The sequence below is a fragment of the Schistocerca serialis genome, chromosome 11 (assembly GCF_023864345.2).
Source record: "Schistocerca serialis cubense isolate TAMUIC-IGC-003099 chromosome 11, iqSchSeri2.2, whole genome shotgun sequence".
Lineage (NCBI taxonomy): Eukaryota > Metazoa > Arthropoda > Insecta > Orthoptera > Acrididae > Schistocerca > Schistocerca serialis.
The window spans coordinates 196,479,193-196,499,823 of record NC_064648.1 but is presented as its reverse complement, the minus strand read 5'-3'; the positions used below and the strand labels follow the sequence as shown (position 1 = coordinate 196,499,823).

The window sequence follows — 20,631 nt, the reverse complement described above, 5'->3', positions numbered from 1 at the left end:
TCCTGCAGATCCACAACACACACACACACACACACACACACACACACACACACACACACACACACACACAGGGTAATAGGAACCTAAGGATGCACCAGCATGTTATTTCGGAAGTGGAAACACATTTATCTTCTAAAAACAACAAATTGCTAGCACATTTCTTTTAATCATAAGTACAACAAACACTGCACATCCACTCCTGCAGATCCACAACACACACACACACAGGGTAATAGGAACCTAAGGATGCACCAGCATGTCAAAGTATTTTCCATTACCAGTTGCCATGTGCCACTACAATAAGACAGTCATACACTATCACATTACATTTTTATGTGCGGATAACTTAACAACAAGACATAGCCAATAATCACCAAACTACATTAGGAATGATTTAAATCAAGTTTTTCCTAAAGTGGCTCTTACTCCTTTCTGTTTGATACATCCCTATAGAGCTCATCAGTGTTCTTTCCCCAACCAATGGATATTCAAAAACCTCAATGTAATACTTGATGAGAGTTTTTTTATTATTTATTTTTCATTTTTTATTTATTTATCTGTACATTTTGGTTGCCATGCTATCACAATAAATAGCAGCCTGCAAGAAATACCATGTGGAATAATCTGATAAAGGAAAGCTTTAAAAAAAGAAGGGGTTCACCACAAGTATTTACCTTTGGGAATGATTTACTACGAGTTTTGAGTGTGATGTGTCTTTTTACAGATATGAAAGATGAACAGCTAGTGGAGAAGTAGGAGAGCAAAGGACAGACATGTTAGATATATGGAGCCGTCTTTAGATGGCAGAGGTACCACTGCCTGTCAAGAGCAGCCAGGGTATTCCACCAACAGGATACATCCTTCAAATACCATTACGACATGCCACTACTCCTGCATTGGTCCTATAATTGATGGAGGTATGTTATGAACCATATTAGAATGTCCTGAAGCCTGTTAGGATGTAAGATCAGTACCAAGAATGTTGTACACTGATCAAGGAACGTCTACACCATCAACCCAATACAGAAATGAAACATATGGCACAGGACATGAGATAATCCAAGAGAACCAACATTTGGTTCAAAGGTTACAGAAGAAGGCTGCCCTCAGTTCTTATGACGTGGATCACCCAGCGTCAGAGGAATACGAGAAGATTAATTGGATACAATAGAAAATTTTCCACAAATATGCCAATGGAGCAAAGTACAGCTTTCATATATCAATTCCCCACAATTTACGTTACCCAATGTTTATTTTCTTATTTTAACACTTATCCAAAACATTCCACTTGTATTGGCAAGTTCTTGGCCTCACACAACTTCACTTAATCTGCACAAGTCCTCTTTATGAAATGATATGCTTGTGATTGTTTTACTATTGCAACAAACATTTTCAACAAAGAGTTCAGCATTACACAATACCTCCCAACTCCTGGCCACATAAGCGTAATCAGTGAGCTTCCAACAAATTTGCCTACAGTAATAATTAGGACTTCAAGTACAAAATAGTGGATCTTTCTCGTGAGTTGTAGCCACTTGTGTCCTCACATTTCAATGGAACTCACATAAACACAAGTATGGCAACACAAGACCGCCCGGTTTGGTAACAGCACTACATAACAGCTAACAGTTCCAGGCAAAGATCCAGCTGAGGTAACTGCATTTCTGTTGAGCCAATGCTCTGTTTTAGACTGAGTGTAGTATAACAGGTTGGTAGATGGAGTTGGAGTGAAACCTGCAGTTTTAAAGAGAATTCTGTTCAAATGTTGGGAGGATCGTCAGCAAGCAAACTGGGAATTAGTGGGAGGCACATGGAAGCCAATAGCTACACAAATAAGTAGACGACATTAGAAAATGACAAGCAGCAGCAGTAGGAATGGATGTGGGTGAAAATTTGTAAGGTGTGGCAAAGTGAAGAGGCAGCTTTTATTTAGTAGTGGGTGTCAAATGGATGGTGATGAAGAATGAAAGTGAGGACTGATGGTCAGGGGCAATAGCGGAGAGTAATGACAGTCTTAAATAACTGCTAAAAGCGGGTAAGTTGCCAGTATTTGTGACAGTATTTATGAAACTTAATATTCCATTTTTTTAATTTTTTCTTGAGAATTAATTAATTTGAAACAAACTCATGCACAGTACACTCAAGTAGGGACTCATCTCATTTTCTGCCATTAAAAGAAGGGTTTTCATGTTTAAATGTGTCCCTAAGATCCTTGAAGATGACCCACCTTAAGTACATCTGAGAAAACATGTATGACAGTAGCCATGGCTGAAACCCAAATTTTCATCACACAGTTACATCTCTAATCCACAGTTAAATGGTTAAAAAAATCCGGTCTGCAAAAAGTTTATGGCAGAAAGAGTTTCTGTCATCTGACACAGGTTATTTTTGTGAGAAAGCTAGCATGAGCTCAAAGTCACTCATTGTTTCACTACCTGACCATCATAGCTTACCTTCAACCCAACAGAGGCCATTTTCCCCCCAAATCAGGATTTCTCATTAATTTCCTCTGTGAAGAATCTAATTGTCATAGTACCAAATGACTAGGATACAGTCATTACTTCCTCTATACAATATCCGGTACCCTTCAGTATCTGTACTATAGAGTAGTCCTCCATGTGGGAAGAAGCTGTTGCTCAGCCTTTCATATGTCCAGTGAAAAAACATGACAATCACAAAATATTGAGAATGTATGCAGCTACAGTATGTGCCAGAACTGCTATGCATATCTTCAAGATCTATTGCACTCTGGAACAAAATTAAGTCTCTTCAACTGTTTACCAGAAGGAGATCGAAATTATTAAGTCAGAAGCCCACCTCAAATTCATCTCTCCTTTCTCAACCCAAAACTTCAACACAGTGATAGCTTTGGGACAGTAATTTTTGAGAACAATTTTCTTGAACAGTAGTTTTCCTTAATACTTTAAAATGTACATAAACAGTCTCGACCACAAGAACCGTTATTTTTGTGGTTGCTAGTTTCCTTCTGTTACTATCTGATGGTAGGTGGTATGGACTCCACAAAACTCCGCAGTTGACATTAATGCATTTTGTAATGCCTGCTCTGTTCTCTGCCAACACCTGTCAGCATTATATGTGGTCTGAAGGTGGTCAGTAACTGACAGAAACCAGTAACTACAAAAATAAAGTTTTTTGCAGTCGAGACTGTTTATGTTCATTTTTAAGCTCTGGGACAAGTAGAAAATTGACCAAAGTTGGTAGTGAGTGAGTCTGACAACACTAGTTGTGAGGCGACATAAATGGCAGAGTTTTCTGCATTTCTAATGTAATTTTTGTTTTTCTAGGAACTTGATATGTTCCAAGCGTTATTTTCTGATAAGAGACACTCATCACTGAGGACTGTATTTTATTAGAATATTTATATTTGTTAGGAACAAATTACATTACTTGAGATGCCAAAGGCACATGCTAGTAGGATTAGGAAGTAACATACAAAATGTAATGAGACGAGACAGCAGACGGTAAGATTGAGAAGATTTTAGTTGCTGGCAAATTTTTTGGGGTTGTACTTTCATGGTCCACAAATGTTTTTGGCCCTGACATGTCATATAGAGCAGAGTCAGATATCTCCATAGCTGCTTCTGATTCTGCCATGTCTTGCTGAGACTCAGGTCAGGCATGTGACACGAATATTGTGAAAAGGGGGCATGGTACGTGTTTTAATGTGATTGACAGACATAATCACCATCAAAGATGAAACTTAACTATTGATTCTTGATTCATCAAGAAATTAATAGTGGACAAAGAACAGCAGAATTAGTACAGATCATTGACCAAAGTGTCCCTGCATAACACTGGTATTTAAAATTGTGACAGTGCATCTATGCCATTGTTTAAAACATTCATCAAAGCCAGTTTGGAATAATTCAGTATTTTGCTTCTTGACCCACCGTTTTAAAGCTGATTTTATGTCATCCATGAACCAAGCGTGCGGTGATGCTGCAGTCAACACTAGCTGTGTGTGGTACTGCGTGAAAGAGTTGGGTTACAGAGAAACAGATACTGCTGTGCCAACATATGGCACAGATGTCAATTGAGGATGTGTTGTTGAAGTGATTCACAGTGACAGACATGGTGACAAAAATAGGTTAAGAAGCAAAAGTGTGACTTTTTTTCCCCCAAATTGGTTTTGATGCCTGGGTTCAATGATGGTGCAAATGTGTATAAATGCATGGCAACTTTGTTGAATAGTTGTGTTGTCTAGAGGGCTATGATCTGTAACAATTCCAGTGCTGTATGTTCATTATTAAATATTTTTATCAATCCACATACCACTAAGTCTCGTGGCTTCTTTTCTGTTAAAATCATCCACGTATTTATGTACTTTGATGGCTTCTCTATATAGCTGTGGACAACATTTCATCACTGTATATGAAATATTTGTATTTACATCTCTTTCCAAGTCCTAACTCTTCATTCGGCAAAACAAAGTGGCACCAGGAGCATCTCTGAAGATGTCAAAACACAGCTCTGGACAAAATGCGAGACCTAAAATGTTAACCACACAAGTTGGAAGATTCGTTAGCAACTATGACAACTGCCCATGAAAGCATTAACTGTGTGCTGAGCAGGTTTTACCACTGTCTTGAAAAAGTTTATTTTTGACTGGGGATAATTTTGTAACCCACACCTATTTCACTGGTGGTGCAATCAGTGTACCCCCTGCAAATCCTATAGCCACTCAGTGGGAACTGAAGACAGTGTTAACTAGTAGACAGATTACCAGAGACAGGATGCAACTTTAATGAAAGACAGAGGGGCTATATATTGAAAGATGTTCGGCCAAGGGATGACGACATGCGGAATGTGATGTCGATGGTGCCAAATTGTGGAGGATGATGTAATACTTAACATTAAAAAATAAATCGGCCTGACATTTATTTGGATGCTGTTGGTCCCTTTGCCACATTTTCCAAAATATGAAGTGATGACAGTTTTGGATGAATTATATAACTAGTGGAATACAAAAAGAAAACCATATAGGATTCAGAAGAGGTTCTAGGCAGTGGATGCACATACAGGTAAAGTGGTAAACATGTGGCTAATTTTTGCAGCTCTGTACTTCAGTCTGCAATGCAATGTTGTCACTGTTTTTCATCACAGCCAGAATTCTCTGAACACAATTTGCGTCCAAAACTTACTGTGTTTTCCAGTAGAAAATGAACACAGTCTGTGGAATTTGAGTGCTTGGTAACAGTGTGCCTCGCACATTTTCACTCAGTGTTGGCCTGTGGCATAATCTTCACTCATTCATTAATTCACATACTGTGTATGGTAAATCCCATCATAGTGCAGAGCCTGCAGCAATGCGGGCTGATATGAGTCATGGATCGCCAGGCAGAAGCAGCCAGTCTAGGAAACATCCACAAAGCACACTCACTACCAATTGAGGCTCTATCGCAGAGAAGCAGAGGTCAAAAAAGTACTTAGTCTATAGTGAGAATATTGAGTAAAGTGGAAAAACCAACATCAACAGATAAACATATGTTCACTCTTTTGTCTTATCTGCAGTAAATAATAATGAATTTAGGGCAAACTGCCAAAATACTAGAAGTAAAAATGCTTTTCATGTAGACTATGAATCCTGACTGGGGTTTGGGACTGAGTTTTTTGTTCTGGTGAAAATGTTTTTGGAAGGTTGCCAACAGACATCAGGTAGAGAACTGGAAATCTCCAAATATTCAAAACTAAGGTGCAGTGGTACCATCACACTTACAGGTTATCAGAACAATGGAGTTTTAAATGCCCTAACACTGATAATTAGTCGGGTTTAACTACGGTCTAACACATACAGTCGTGACATTCCGACTCATTTTTGTTATATATTGCAACAGCAGTGTTCCAAGCCAACAGAAAGCTACGTTTACAAATATGGTATCAGACTAGTGCAAACAGTACCATTTATGTTGATTTCTAACAGCTTTTACAATAGGGAACTTCATGTACTGCCGTAAAAATAAGCACTAACTAAGAAAGAAAAAGGAAGGGTGGGCGAGACCACATTTGTCTTTCTTTAGTTTCCTAAGGGCCTTGGGAGGTATAAAACAGTCCGTTACAGAATAGTTTGTTTGTTTATGTTTCCCTTATAGCCTACAGATATTTGCTGAAGCATGTTTTTTTTTAACCCTTAACCCAAACCAATGGTCTCTCAGACCCATCATTCATTTTAAACATTCATTCTAAAACATGTGGCAACATTCAACAATGAGCTTGACTTTGTCAGCCTAGCAATAAGACATATCATTTCGAAGTTAGTGCAAAATTGAGTGCCTTTGTGACCACGTTTCACATTATGTATAATAATTAGGTAGGTCCAACACACTGCATGTTTCTAGTCAGTACATATTTTGCTTTCAGTTGATATTTTGGATATTCTTACTTTATAGCATTTTATTGTATGTGTGAATTTATGCTATTTTTAGCTTCAGCATGCAGCAGCTTTATAAGAAGACAAAGGGGTCTGCAGTTGAACCAAAGAAGAGGAAGCAGAAAATGGGAAAAAGATAACATTTTTGATGATTCTAGTATCGATTCTGACTTTGTAGTAGCTGATGGTCACCACAAAACAGGAGTGGTATAATAAAGATATTGCTTTACTGGAAGCAGAGCCTGTTTGAATTGTACCACAGCTAATTACTCACAGCAAACACAGTAATTTTATGGCAAAGATAATTTCAAGTAGAAACATTCAGTCTGTTACAGCAAGAAAAACAGCTCAGCATAATATTTTGGAAAGAGGAATGGTTCTACTAAAAGCAAAAATCGAATTTTGGTGCAAATGCCTATTAAATCTCGAACACAGGAGAATTTATTTGATGACACCTTAGAGGCATACCAAATGATAGAATGGAAAAGAAGAAGATGTGTATAAAGTACCCAGCATAAAAAAAGGAACTGGTGGTCTCATAAGTGCATCAATCGTGCTCAGCCAACATTCATGGAATGCAATAGGAAGATGTGCATCGAGTGTGAAAAAGTTCTCTGAATTGCTTTTGTTTGCATTTTCTGCAATCTTTCATTTATACTCACGTACATCGTGATTGATGTCACAATATTAAATCATTTCAAGAGTCTTACTAAATGACTGCACATATGTTTTGTATTCATTTTGAATACTGAAAGTTCTCAATAGTATTGCATCTACTCGTAATATGAAACAGTTGACTATTCACTTAATTTTTGTCAGCTAATGTGGGGATATGTGATAACAATATTACAAGCTTTAGGAGACATGTTTCTTGTTACATACTTGAGAGATGTTTTGGGTTAAGGTCTTAAGAACAAAAAGTACTAGTAAACAGCAGAAGAACTGACTTTTTGCAGAAAGACACCCATGTTGAGTATCTACTCAATTATGTTAACTCTTTTCATTACAGTTCCAATCAAATCAGAGAATATGTAATGTAGGAAAGCTATTTGGAACGCAATACCTGCATTATTTAATGTACTACATATGCCTCCACAGATGCAGCTGAAGGTGAAACCACACAGACATTACAATAAAATGCCAAAAGCAATAATCCTGCAGGATTTCTCGCTGCAATGTGCACTAGTGTTGTTCCAGCTTGCAGACAGTAACAGTTCCCACAGCAATGAATATCATGACCGTATATGTTAAACTGTGCTTTAACTTTAATGTTCTGTAGACAGCTGACACTGTTCTGTGGAAATTTACTCAAAACTATTAGATAAAAACAGCAGCTAGTAGTATGATAAGAAGATCAGTAATTTCCTTTAAAAAATAATAATGTTGCTAATGTCCAACTACATTCTGCCAAACAAAATTCTAGAAACTAAATACAAAACAATTAAAGTGTTTCTCGAGTCAAATATTAGGATAAATTGTTCTAGGAACTAGTTTTGAAAACAGTATGGATGTAGCCCACTGACAAAGTATTTAAAATGGGCAAAGAGGCGCTGAGGAAATATAGAAGAGAAGAAAGCAATCACAAATTATTTTGTTAATAAAAGGATGGATGAAGGAGCAAACAAGGAGATTCTAAATTAGATCAATATTTCTTCACATGTAAAAATATGCACTAAACTTCTATGGGATATTAAAAGAATAGAGTCAACCAGATTAACCAGGTAAGTTGTGGAGCTCTACAAAACCAGCAGTAAAGCTAGAATACAGACAATGGAACTTGTCATGACAGTAAAGATGACTTGAAAAAAGCAGGGATAACACAACAGCCAATGTTCGACAAATTTCATGTCTCTACGCACACCTTTTAATGAATACTTTAACTCACTCCATACCCCTAATGTGGAGCCAGAACAAAATGGGTGAATGAATGGATGAAAAACATGTTACCACTAAATTCTTTTTACACTGTACAAGTTGAACCCCCATTAGAAATACCATATTTGTTGATTTCTTTGCCATTTATGCAATATGTGTTTGTATAAGTTCAGCCGTGACGGAAGTGGTGCAGATAGCAATGCAGTGTGTTGTATTGAGTTCTATTTAAACTGATGCATTATTCAAAAGAGTGAAGTACAGATGCAGCTTGATTTCGAATTACTCAATTTAATACAGGTGCCAAAAATCAGCTGACAGTGGGTGACTGAATGATGAAATAAAGAAACATTTATATTTAAAAAAATTTTAAAGCTGAAATGGCAAAATGGTTTTAACCTTAAAAAAATTTACTTTGGCAAGGAACCCATACACACAAGACAAGACAGATTCTTCTAAAGTGCAACGTGCTCTAGAAAAATAATTACAGTGCAGCAAATATGATGGAAAACGTACATGTGCAAATTTTTTGATTGGTTTGTATCTGTGACCTTTTATAGGCAACTAGTTTTATTTTGGAGGCATCTTTTCTATGCCATTCAACAATATTATTCAGCCATCTTTACACCATCCAATGCCTCCTCCCTTCTGTAGTATTGTTCTTCATCACACGATTATTGATTTCCTGGTCAGAACTTTTTCCAATATTGTAATAATTATTGTCATACTTTTGCTCACAGTTTACCAGGTAAGCAATTGCCCATATTTAATTAGTCCACTGAAATGTTACATTTGTGAAAGTTTCTACACTGCACAGTATTGCATCACCAGTTAACTTTAGCAACATTTTTCTGCCTCATATAATCTCTCCCACTCTCTTTGGCTGCTTCTGTCGAAGCTTCATGCACCTATAAAACTGATTTTGCAGTGCTTCATTATTTGCAGCAATTCAGCTGAACAGAAGAGAACTGAGAATAAAAAGCACAGCTATTACAAACTGAGGAATACTGAGTGTTTATAATTTTTTCCTTTTTTACAAAACTAGAAAATAAATGGACCAAGTTGTTGCAGCCTCTGTAGAGAAGGCTGGAATGTCTCAGGCTGGGAACCCACAGATCAGCACCTGCAACACAGTAACAGGGAAAACAAACAGTCACACATACTCGATTCCAAACATTCAGTTTACGTGGTTGTGGGAAACATACATGCTGTGTAAAGGGAAATTAAAGAAACCTTTGGAAAAGCTCAGAGGGCAAACTCATACTTAGCAAAGAAAGGAAGGCTGAAATGTGGAAGAAATATACAGAGGCAGTAGATGAACATGATATGGGAGATATGACATTGTGAGAAGAGTCTGACAGAGCATTGGAAGATGTAAGTGAAAACAAGGTACTTGGAAATAGATGAAATTCCCCCAGAAATACTGAGCTCCTTGGAAGAGTCAGCCATGACAAAACTATGCTGCCTGGTGTTCAAGACATATGATACAGGTGAAATACCCACAAACATAAAGAAAAATTTTATAACTGCTATTTCAAAAAAGGCAAGTGACAGGTTTGAAGGCAAATGACAGGTGTGATAATACTGAACCATAAGTTTAATAATTCATGACTGCAAACTACTGGCAAATTATTTATAGAAGAATGGAAAGAATCATACAAGCCAAATTGGAGGAGAATATTCTCTTTGAAGTTGCTAAGACAGCAGGAATAAAATTCAGGATGCAAAAGCTTACAGTCAGTAAAGAAACCAGAGTATAGTTATAGGAATTAAAAGGTGTGAGAGGAATGAGTCAGGGTTGCAGCAAACCAGACTGCAGTTACAAGAACTGAAGGACACAAAAGGAATGAGACCAGGTTGTAGCCTATCTCCCAAGTCACTCAGTTTGTACACTGAGCAACAGAAAAGGAAACCAGACAATTTTGGACAGGGAATTAAAATTTAGGGAGCAGACAAAAAATTGAAGTTTATTGATAACATCATAATTGTCTCATAGACAGCAAAGGACTAGGAGAATCAGACGAATGGAGTGGATAATGCCTTCAGAAGAGGTTACAAGGTGAACACCAACAAAAGTAAAGCAAGGCTAGTGCAATGTAGCCTAATTAAAAAAGGAGGGGGTCAGGAATATTTTATTAGGAAATGAGACACTGAAAGCTACAGATGAGTTTTGCTATTTGGGCAGCAAAATAACCAAAGCAGACACGATGTCAAATGTAAATAGGATGATAAGTTTTCCCGAAAAATAGAAATTTATTAACATCAAATACAAATTTAAGTGTTACGTCAGTCTGTTCTGAAAGTATCTCCCTTAAGTTCCACCCTGTATAGAAGTTTAATGTCAATGATATCGACTTCTGGGAAGAGACATGGTGCTATAGGAGAATTCTGAAGATTAGATGGATAGACTGGAAAACCAAATTATGGAAAAACCAAATTATAGAAAAAAAGGAAATTTATGGCACAACGTGACAGAAAGAGCAGTTTGATTGCGAGGGCTTAATCCTGAGGCAGCAATGAATTGTTGGAGGGGAGAATCTGCAGGGGAGGGAGGGAGAAATGGTAGAGCTTTGCTGCAGAAATAAGGCTGATACAAACCTAATCTCAATCTCTTTTACCATGAGAAAGCATGTTGCATATTTTATACTATTTTCATTATGTTCAGTCATGTATAACTGAAATTCATATCTACATCTACATCCATATTCTTCAATCCACTGTGAGGTGCACGGCAGAGGATACATAACATTGTACCAGTTATTAAACTTTCTTCCTGTTCCATTGATGTATGGAGTCCAGGAAGATTGATTGAATGCCTCTGTGCACGCAGTAATTATTCTAATCTTATCCTCACAGTCCCTATGTGAGTTATACATTTGGGATTGTAATATATCCCTAGAGTAATCATTTAAAGCTGGTTCTCGAAACTCGGTCAGTAGACATTCTGGGGATACTTTACACAGATCTTTGAGAGTCTTCCAGTTCAGGTCCTTCAGTATCTCTCTGACAATCTTCCACGGATTAAACAAACTTGTGATTATTCAAGCTGCCCTGCTCTGTATACAAGGTGACAACTATTGAACTATATGAAAAAAAGTTAAATTAATTACAAATTATGGCATGCATACACTTTACTCAACATGTAAATGTCACTACAGATATTTGGGTTTAGGTTATGACACGTTTGATATGTCTGCCAACATTGGCGATGATGTGACGCAGATAAATAGCAAAATTGTACATGATTTGCTGAATTGTCTGAACTTTGATGCTGTTGATGACCTCCGAAATGGCATTTTCCAGCTCGGCAATGGTTTTGGGGTTATTGTGTACACCTTGTCTTTAATATAGCCCCACAAAAAGCAGTCACATGTTTTCAGGTCCAGAGAACCTGAATGAGAGGAATGAGGCCCATGCCAGTGGCCTATGGGTACTCCAGAGCCAGAATGGTGTCCCCAAAGTGCTCCTCCAGGGCATCAAACACTCTGATTCTCAGACCTCCCAAATGCACCAATTTTGCTTATTGACGGACTCATCTAAATGAAAATGCGCTTTTCCGTTAAACCGAACAATATTCAGATTGAAGTCCTGTTTGTCAGTTCTGTGGATAATAGTGCTGGTGAAACACAACCACTGTTCCATACCCTTGGGGCTTAATGGCTGATGGGTTTGAATTTTGTATGGGAAGAGACGCATGTTTCAACAACAATTCTCTCCGGTTGGTTCCCACCTGTTGTGCAGCTCATCTGATCAATTTCCTGTGGCCGGTTTGAAACACAACACACGTATCCTCGATGTTTTCAGCCTTTTTCGATGACCGATATTGCCAGCACTGTCTTCACGACACTACCCATTCTCTCAAATTTGCGAATCAAATCCTTGATTGTTAGCACACTTGGACTAGTTGTCTTCAGCTTGAACTCGGTTGCAAATTTCCTTCGGACCACAGCTGGGGTGTTATTGCTCGTATGGTAGGCCTTTACAAGTGCTATACACTCAGGCATGCTGTACTGTGACATTTTCATGTGCAAATGGTGAAAGACCTGTGTGTATCCACATACTAATTCCCATCATGCCCTGCAGCCAACCATGTAATTTGAACATCCTAATGCAAGCCATTCAGAAGTTCCAATGATTTTATTTCATATAGTTCAATAGCTGTCAGAATGTATGTTCAATATCTCCTGTTAGTCCTGTCTGGTATGGGTCCCGCACATGAGCAATATTCTTGAACCAGCCACACAAGTGATTTGTAAGCTATCTCCTGTGTAGACTGAATGCATTTCAACAGTATTTTACCAATGAATCAAAGTCTAACAGCTGTTTTACCCACAAATGAGCCTGTATGAACATTCCATTACATATCCCTAAAAAATCGTTACAACCAGGTATTTGTATGAGCTGGCCAATCTGAACTGTGGCTCATTGATATTATAGTAATAGGATAATGAGTTTTTTCATTTTGTCGAGTGCAAAATTTTACATTTTTGAACATGTAGAGAAAATTGCCAATCTCGGCATCACACTGAAATCTTATTAAGATCTAACTGAATATTTATCCCACTTTGTTTCAGATAGTACTTCATTATAGATAACTGCATCATCTGCAAAAATCCTGATTTTACTATTAATATTGTCTGCAAGGTCATTAACATACAACAAGAACAGCGAGGGTCCAACACACTTCCTTGGGGCACAGCCAAAATTACTTCTGCATCTGACAACAACTCCCCATCCGAGATAGCATGCTGTGTCCTTCTTACCAAAAAGTTCTCAATCCAGTCACAAATTTCACTTGATACCTCATATGATCATACTTTTGACAATAAGCAAAGCTGCAGTACTAAGTCAAATGCTTTTCAAAAATCAAGAAATATCACTTCCACCTGGTTTCCTTGATCCAAAGCTTTCAATATGTCATGTGAGAAAAGTGAAAGTTTGGTTTGAAAACCATGCTGTCTGGCATTGAGGAGGTCATTCTATTCAATGTACATCATTTTGTTTGAGCTCAGAATATGTTCTAAGATTCTACAACAAATTGATGTGAAGGATATTAGATGACATTTTTGTGGATCACTTCTACTACCTTTCTTGTAGATAGGTGTGACCTATACCTTTTTCCATGAACTGGATACAGTTTTTTGTTTGAGGGATCTACAATAGATTATACTTAGAAGATGGGCTGACTCAGCCAAATTCAGTATAGAATCCGACAGGGATACCATCGGGCCTGGAGCTTTGATCAGCTTTAACAATCTCAGCCATTTCTTAACACCACTGGCACCAATACTTCTTTCATTCATCTTTTCAGTGGTACAAGGACTGAATTGGAGCAATTCTCCTGGGTTTTACTTTGCAAAGGAAATTTGGAAATGTAGTTAAGCATTTCAGCTTTTGCTCTGCTACCCTCAATTTCAGTTCCTGTCTCATTCACTAGGGCTGGACGCTAACTCTGTGCATTAACAGCCTTTACACAGGAACAGAATCTCTTTGGTTTTTGTGAAATGTCATTTTCACAATATTCTGCTATGGTAGTCACTGAAGGCATCACTAGTTGATATCTTGACAGCCAAATGCATTTCATTCAGTATCTATCTATAGCCCTACTATTTGTTTTGCACCTATTATGCAGTAATCTTTGTTTGTTTAGAAGTTTCTTTGTGGTGACTGTATATCATAGAGTTTCCCTAATGGCAGTAAATAGACAACCATGACATAATTTACTTTTAGATATGCACTGTGAAGTGTTGGATGAAAGTTCAGCCTATTCCCCTGGCATGTTTCACTCAGACTAGCATTTCTTCTTAAAATTCAAAGTTGCTCTTGTTCATCAGCATTTTTCACCTAACACAGAAACAACTCCAGCTGTGGAAGAGAACCCTTCCAATGGTACACTACAAAGATGAAATTTCACTGGATGAAATATGTTAATGTTAAAGAAGATTATGTTGAAAAACATTCTGTAAACATAAATGCACGTTTTTCAGTATGAGGCAGAGAACTTTCGAGACCTCCCTCCTACCTCCACTGATTTCATCTCTACTGATTACACTTATTACACATTTCAGTTAATTCTGAAGTTCATTATGAAGTGCACAGCAGAAGACACAGCCCACTGTACCACATATTTACATTTCATCCTGCTCCATTACCTCATACAATTCTGTCTGTGTTATGTCTGAAATACAAAGTCTTATTTGTGAGGAAAGGGAGATTGTTACACACAGAGAAATAATCCATTTTAAAAATGACATTCCTACAGCGTGATTATATCAAACCTATGGAAATGCTGGAAAGGCGTTATTTCAGTGGATAAAAAGTGGTATTATTGGTTTGTCCAATGCATGATATCTTTATGTAATTACTGATGCAAGGGGATGGGAGATTGTCACCCCCAAGGAAGTTGCATCACAGGACTGCCATTTTTGAAAATACTGCAGTGAATGGAAAGAGTAATGACTCAAGAAATAAACTCTGGAATTTTGGTGTATGGAGTTATTACTCCTTCTATGAAAGCAGGCAACAAATGTTCATTATATTGAGGTATTAAGTGGTGTGATTCATTACCATTTGGAAAGCAAGTATTCATTTATTTGCATACCATTTATATATATATATTTCTTTTCACACATTTTGTAATTCTTCCATGAGGTCTTCCATGAGATCCTATAACTCTGATATTTTGCTTTCATGGACTTTTACATGCTTGTAGTATTGTGATTCTTCACTGAATAACTGTCTATTAAAGTTGGAAATCTGCTGCTTGCTTTAGAAAATATGTTGCTCTGACATCCACAAATCCACAAAAATATTTATATAATATGGCACCAGGTGGTGGTGATGAAAGGACTAATGCACATATAGCTGAGCACGACCTCACAAATTAAGTTCTGACACAGGTAAACAAGAAAAATTATCCATTCAGTATACTCTGTGACCTTGCTACAGTCTGTGACATCATGCCTTCTACAAATGGCATCTAACCTTCAGAATAGAAAGTAGAGGGTCACACTGGTGCACTTAGACACAAGAACGAAACAAACTTGACAATTGTACAACATCAAATGTGGGTCCCATAAGTGACAGTACCAGGTCTGTTGTTTATCTTAGGTCAAATTATGATGATCCCTCAAGTACAGGGAACAAAAATTCATGGTCACATGCCATGTGGATTCACCTTTCAGCTCACAGCAGTCCCCACTGTACTCTGTCGACATCACACTGGGGCGACGTGGTGGCCATCTATGCCATTGAGCAGCTCCTCTTGGGTCTTGGTGTCTGCAGCTGGTCCCACACCATTGGACAGGTCACCGGCCACACGTGTCAGCTGCAGCGAGTTGGAGCACTGCACACAGATATATACTGGCTGTACCCACTGACTGTACTAGAGCCAAATATGAAAAACTTTAAACTGTCAATATTTTATGGAACTTTTCCAAGGCCTTCAGATGCACAGATCATTTAATTCTACAAGAGAAACTATAAAATGTTGCATTGTGAATAGAGTCTTGTCTCAAGGACAGAAAACAGACCACATTAACAAATTGTAATACAGGAATAAAACCAAATTCACAGTGAGAAAAACACTAAGTATGGAGATCCACAAGGTTCAGTATTTGGCCCACTACTGTTTTGACCTAAATAAAATGTGATATAGAGGTTGTTGAGCAATATTTCTGAGCGTTTTGGTATGAGAAATCCATGCTATCCAGTGGCTTGTTACAGAATAACTGCATCTAGTTTGACACTTTACACAAATTTTTTTCATATCTGGATTGGGCTGTGCACTAAGCTTTTATTTGATTCAGCTGCTATATTCGGGACCTAATTGTTAAATATTGTATATTGTACTGTCATGGTAAGCTATTTGGACGTCACTTATAACTCCCTGCAACTGACTTTACGAGAATATAATGATTTCAAAGCAATTTAATAAACAGGACATTGAACTTACAGAGACACAGAACTACACTGTCCACTGGTTGTAGCTTTTCTGATCTGGTATGAAGATATTATGATATGGTTTGCCATCCATGTGAGAATATTTCATTATAGCATCACTGTATTGTTCCTTCCACTGCATTCAGTGAACCTTCACACTAGATGTATTGGCCAACTCGATCCATACTACTCTGCACCACTGTTAACATACAGCTAACACTGCCAGAAAAGCAACCTGAGAAAGTACTGAGCTGTTTGAAAATCCAGCTTGAGGGCAAGGACTAAAATGGACATTATTGACGTTGGCAGCAAGAATTGTGAGCAAATTGAACAAATTTGTTTCCAAACAAGACACACAGTGCATAAAATAAATGTTGGGTTGCAAATGTCTATGATATGCAGACATTTGCAGCACAACCACATCACAATACCTTCACAGCAGGCCAGAAAAGCTACACCCAGGCCTATCACTGAAGCCTGTTTGTGTACAGCGTAGTTTTGCCTTTCTTTAAGTTTACAGTCCTGTTAGTTTGGTTACTCTGAAATCTTCTTCTTCTTCTTCTTCTTCTTCTTCTTCTTCTACTACTACTACTACTACGTAAGTCAGATGCTGGAAGTTATAAGTGAACTTTAAGTAACTTTCAACAATAAGTACAATGTAGAGTAGTTAACAGTAACTTTCTGAATATAGTGGGTAAGTTAAATAAAAACTTAGTTTCTCCAGGGAATTATCTAATTCTCTTAGGAAATGGCTTTCAAAGACTGCTATCTGAAATACACCTCTATGATACTGGAAAGGCGGAGATTCAATCGCTGAGTAAATAAGTGAAGACTAAGAACTCTCAGGTACATGATGGATTATCTAGCGGAATACTAAAGCAATGTGCTGCCTATGTTGGTCCAGTACATGGCCAAATTTGTAATTCTTCTTTTAGGAACGTTTAGTTTCCTGAATGATTAAAGAACTCAACAGTGAAACCACTTTATAAAAAAAAGAGAGAAAAGGATAATGGAGACAAATTCACATTTCAGTGCCAATGGCTTTTCAGAAGGAGTTTAAAAAAATTAATAAGTAGCAATAATATTTTGTCTAATTCAAGTAATTGTGCAACTGGGAATTTGCAGAAGTGACTTTATACTGGCTGACAAACCCAGTGACTGTACATGGTTGTGCACGAACTGCCCTCTGCTCTGTAGCAGCAGCTATTTACAGATGCATATAAATCTGTCTTTACAGAACAATAAATTATGTATAAGATTTTTGAAAACATAGTCAGTGATCTTAAAAGTAGTTAAAATCAAGACTCTTTTAAATTTTAATTTTAATAAACTATGCAGTTGTTGAATTTCAACAGTAACATAAAAGACAGAAAAGTAGAGAAAACATATATACATTAAGCAATTAAGTTATTTTGATTAACAACTAGCTGGATGCACAAAAAACAGCACATGTAGCTGGTTCTAGTTTTATGAGCAAAATTTTAAGCGTGTACTAGGATTGTGTGGAAGAAAACATTGAGATTTGAGGGGTCTCACTAAAATCCATCATCCTGGTGCTGTAGGGAACAGAACACCATGTTATAGTAAAAGTAGCTTCTTTTCCACATTTTCAAAGGTCTAAACGAAAAAATTTTACTGTGCAATCAAGTTTTGAACACAAGCACAACTGTTCAGAAGAGGAAAGTTTACACTTTTATCACAAATGCAATGTAGAATGAAATGAGTCAGTTCTTAATTGCAAAAGCCAGAGAATCTGAAATCTGTTCAATACTGCCCCACCTACCACAAATGAAAAGAAAGTTTCAGGTAAACCCTAGGTATTTTTTGGCATAGACTCCAAATCTGCGATGAAATCAAGATTTCCATTTGAAAATAAAAAATTGACCACTGCATTGTGGGAATGGAAGTTAGTGGGTAGCACATATATATGTCCCCTTTGAAAACATTAACTTTTTATCTGGAACATTTTTTTCATACAATTCACATTTTTTGGAGCTATTTAGTTGTTCTATGCCAAAACAAACACCCTACCCATTATATACAGGGTGTTTAAACGTAGTGCCATATATTCCTACACAAGTTAGTATTGGTGAATAATAGAAGGAAAGTACTTATTTTGATATGTCCAGAAATCAATACCTGTTATAATATGAGCTGTTGAAAATCCACAGTTCACAGACTGTATTTTATTTACAGATGAGGCAGAATTCACAAGAGATGCCATAGTAAATTATTACACTATGCATGTATGGACCAATGCAATACTTGAGCAATCACAGTGATAAGGCATCAGGATCACTTCAGAATGAATGTACGGGTGGGAATTGTCAGTGAAAGGCTCTTAGGGCCATAGACTTTACCAAACAGTTAAACAGGTGCCACATATCTGAGTTTTCTGTACAATAAATTATTAGCGCTAATGGGGAACATTACCATTACAGAATGATGACTGTTTTATGCATGACAGGTCACCACCAAATTTTCTACAGATTGTGTAACAGTATCTCACTGCAATGTTCATGGGTAATGGATCGACTGGGGAGGTCCAGTACCATGGTCCCCTCATTGACCAAATCTGAATCCATTGGATTTCTGGCTCTGGGGATATTTAACAACACTGATGTATGCCCGACCCATCAACAATGTCCAGATGTTGCAGTAGCACGTGACCAATGCACAAAACACAATCCAAATGGTGCTCCGTATATCTGAAAGAATGCCGATTCACTGTGAAGTAGCACTGAAGGATGCATCAGAATGCATGGTAAGCGCATGCCTGTAGCATATACTTCTATGTAACACACAGATGGGAATGAGAGGACACATTGAGCCATATCTCAACAGATACTGGTTTCCGGACACATCTTTTATTCCATTTTTGACCAATATTAGCTCCTATAGGTATATGTAACAATTTTGTATAATACCCTGTATATGTAATGGGTGACATCACAGTAAGTGGAGGAACTGTACCTCACTACATTCTGCCATGTCTAAATATAATATGTCAGGCTTGTACTTTCTTCCCATTTTATTATCAGTTTCTTGGTAGTTCTCCTTTTACCTTTAGTTGCCTTGTTTGCAGGAATATCGAGCTTTTTGGTCACCCCGACACCGCTATATGCGATCCAACATGACACACGGCATTTCCGGTAAGCTCAATCTCTCTGGTGAGCGAGACGACCATTGACAAATGGTCGGCATATATAGTGGAGCCATTCGTCTGACTCTCAGCATCCATTTAGTCACAGAGCATGTTGTGTAGCTACGTCATAGAAGCTGAGTTGTCACATCGGCCCCAATGGGGTCACAGCAGAATGGCTCATGTGACTTTTTTTAAAACTAAGTGCCAAGATTAGTCTCTTGAGAGCCATTTAGGCCACTAGACTAAATAGATTCTGCAGTCGAGAAAGACACTTTATAATTTAATAATAAAACTAAATAAATTAAGTTTAATAATAAAGTTAAGGACAAAAGAGATAAAGCTAGTGTTATTTATACCACAGAATCTTGGTCAAACACATGTAAATAAATAGTATGTGGCCTGTGAAAAGTACGAAACTGCTGGTATATATCGCATCAGTTGTGACAATTGTCCTGCCAGGTATGTGTGGCAGACTGGCAGAGGGTCTGCTATTACGTTTCGAGAACACGACAGTCTGAGAAATTTGAGGTCTACTTTAAGTAGCCACTTATGTGATTCTGGCCACTCCATAACAGGTGTAGTCAATAATTTAAAGGTCTTACACAGAGAAGTGAAGGACTAGATCTTTAAAGGAAGAGATTGAAATTATGTGGAGTCTAAAGCTATACCCCAAACACATCCTTAACAATCAGCTGGAGTTAAGACGTTACAATATACTGTCTAACTTTGATTACCTTTCCAAGATGTAGTGTCATATTTGCTTGGTTACTGATCCTGGGCTTGTTGTTACATGTTCTTACATCTGGTCTATTTGGTTTTACAATTTTTTTGCCGACATATTTTATAATTTATATGATTATGCTGTGTAACAGAGGCCTCAAACATTTCCAAGATATTTTGATTGAATAAAAATGTTTGTAGCTTTCCCTGCTATGTGCATGGTGATGCTAGTGCCCTCCATGATACACACTAACACACTGGCACACGGAGCAGGCTGAAGCATTGCTGTCTGCAGCTTCCCAGTATGAAGTGAGGATTCATAACCAGGGGCGTTCAATGTATCTAGCTGGGGCTTTTACTTTTCTTGTTTTGTTATTTTGCTCTTTTCACTGTAGGTAGGTGCACATTTAATATTTCAGTTTTCAACCTGTCAATTTGAATTACGACATCCCGCTTGTTGTGGGTAACAGTACTTTACTTTGAGATGTCGTCCCCCACTCCTTTTTGTATCAGGGGTTAAACATTTCACTGATGTGTATTTCATATTGGTTGTCATCAGCATAGG

General features: G+C 37.6%; 1 protein-coding gene across 1 annotated transcript in view; it reads right to left on the bottom strand.

The window, feature by feature from the left end:
• Window positions 1–9,101: 9,101 nt before the first annotated feature.
• The window catches only part of LOC126426751 (sodium-dependent multivitamin transporter-like), a 46,733-nt gene continuing 35,203 nt past the window's right edge, over window positions 9,102–20,631 (bottom strand). The window contains exons 4-5 of the mRNA XM_050088739.1: window positions 15,438–15,605; window positions 9,102–9,383 (exon numbers count right to left, since the gene is read on the bottom strand). Of these exons, the coding sequence (XP_049944696.1) occupies window positions 15,477–15,605 (129 nt within the window). The 3' untranslated portion in view covers window positions 9,102–9,383; window positions 15,438–15,476. The remainder of the gene's footprint in view (window positions 9,384–15,437; window positions 15,606–20,631) is intronic.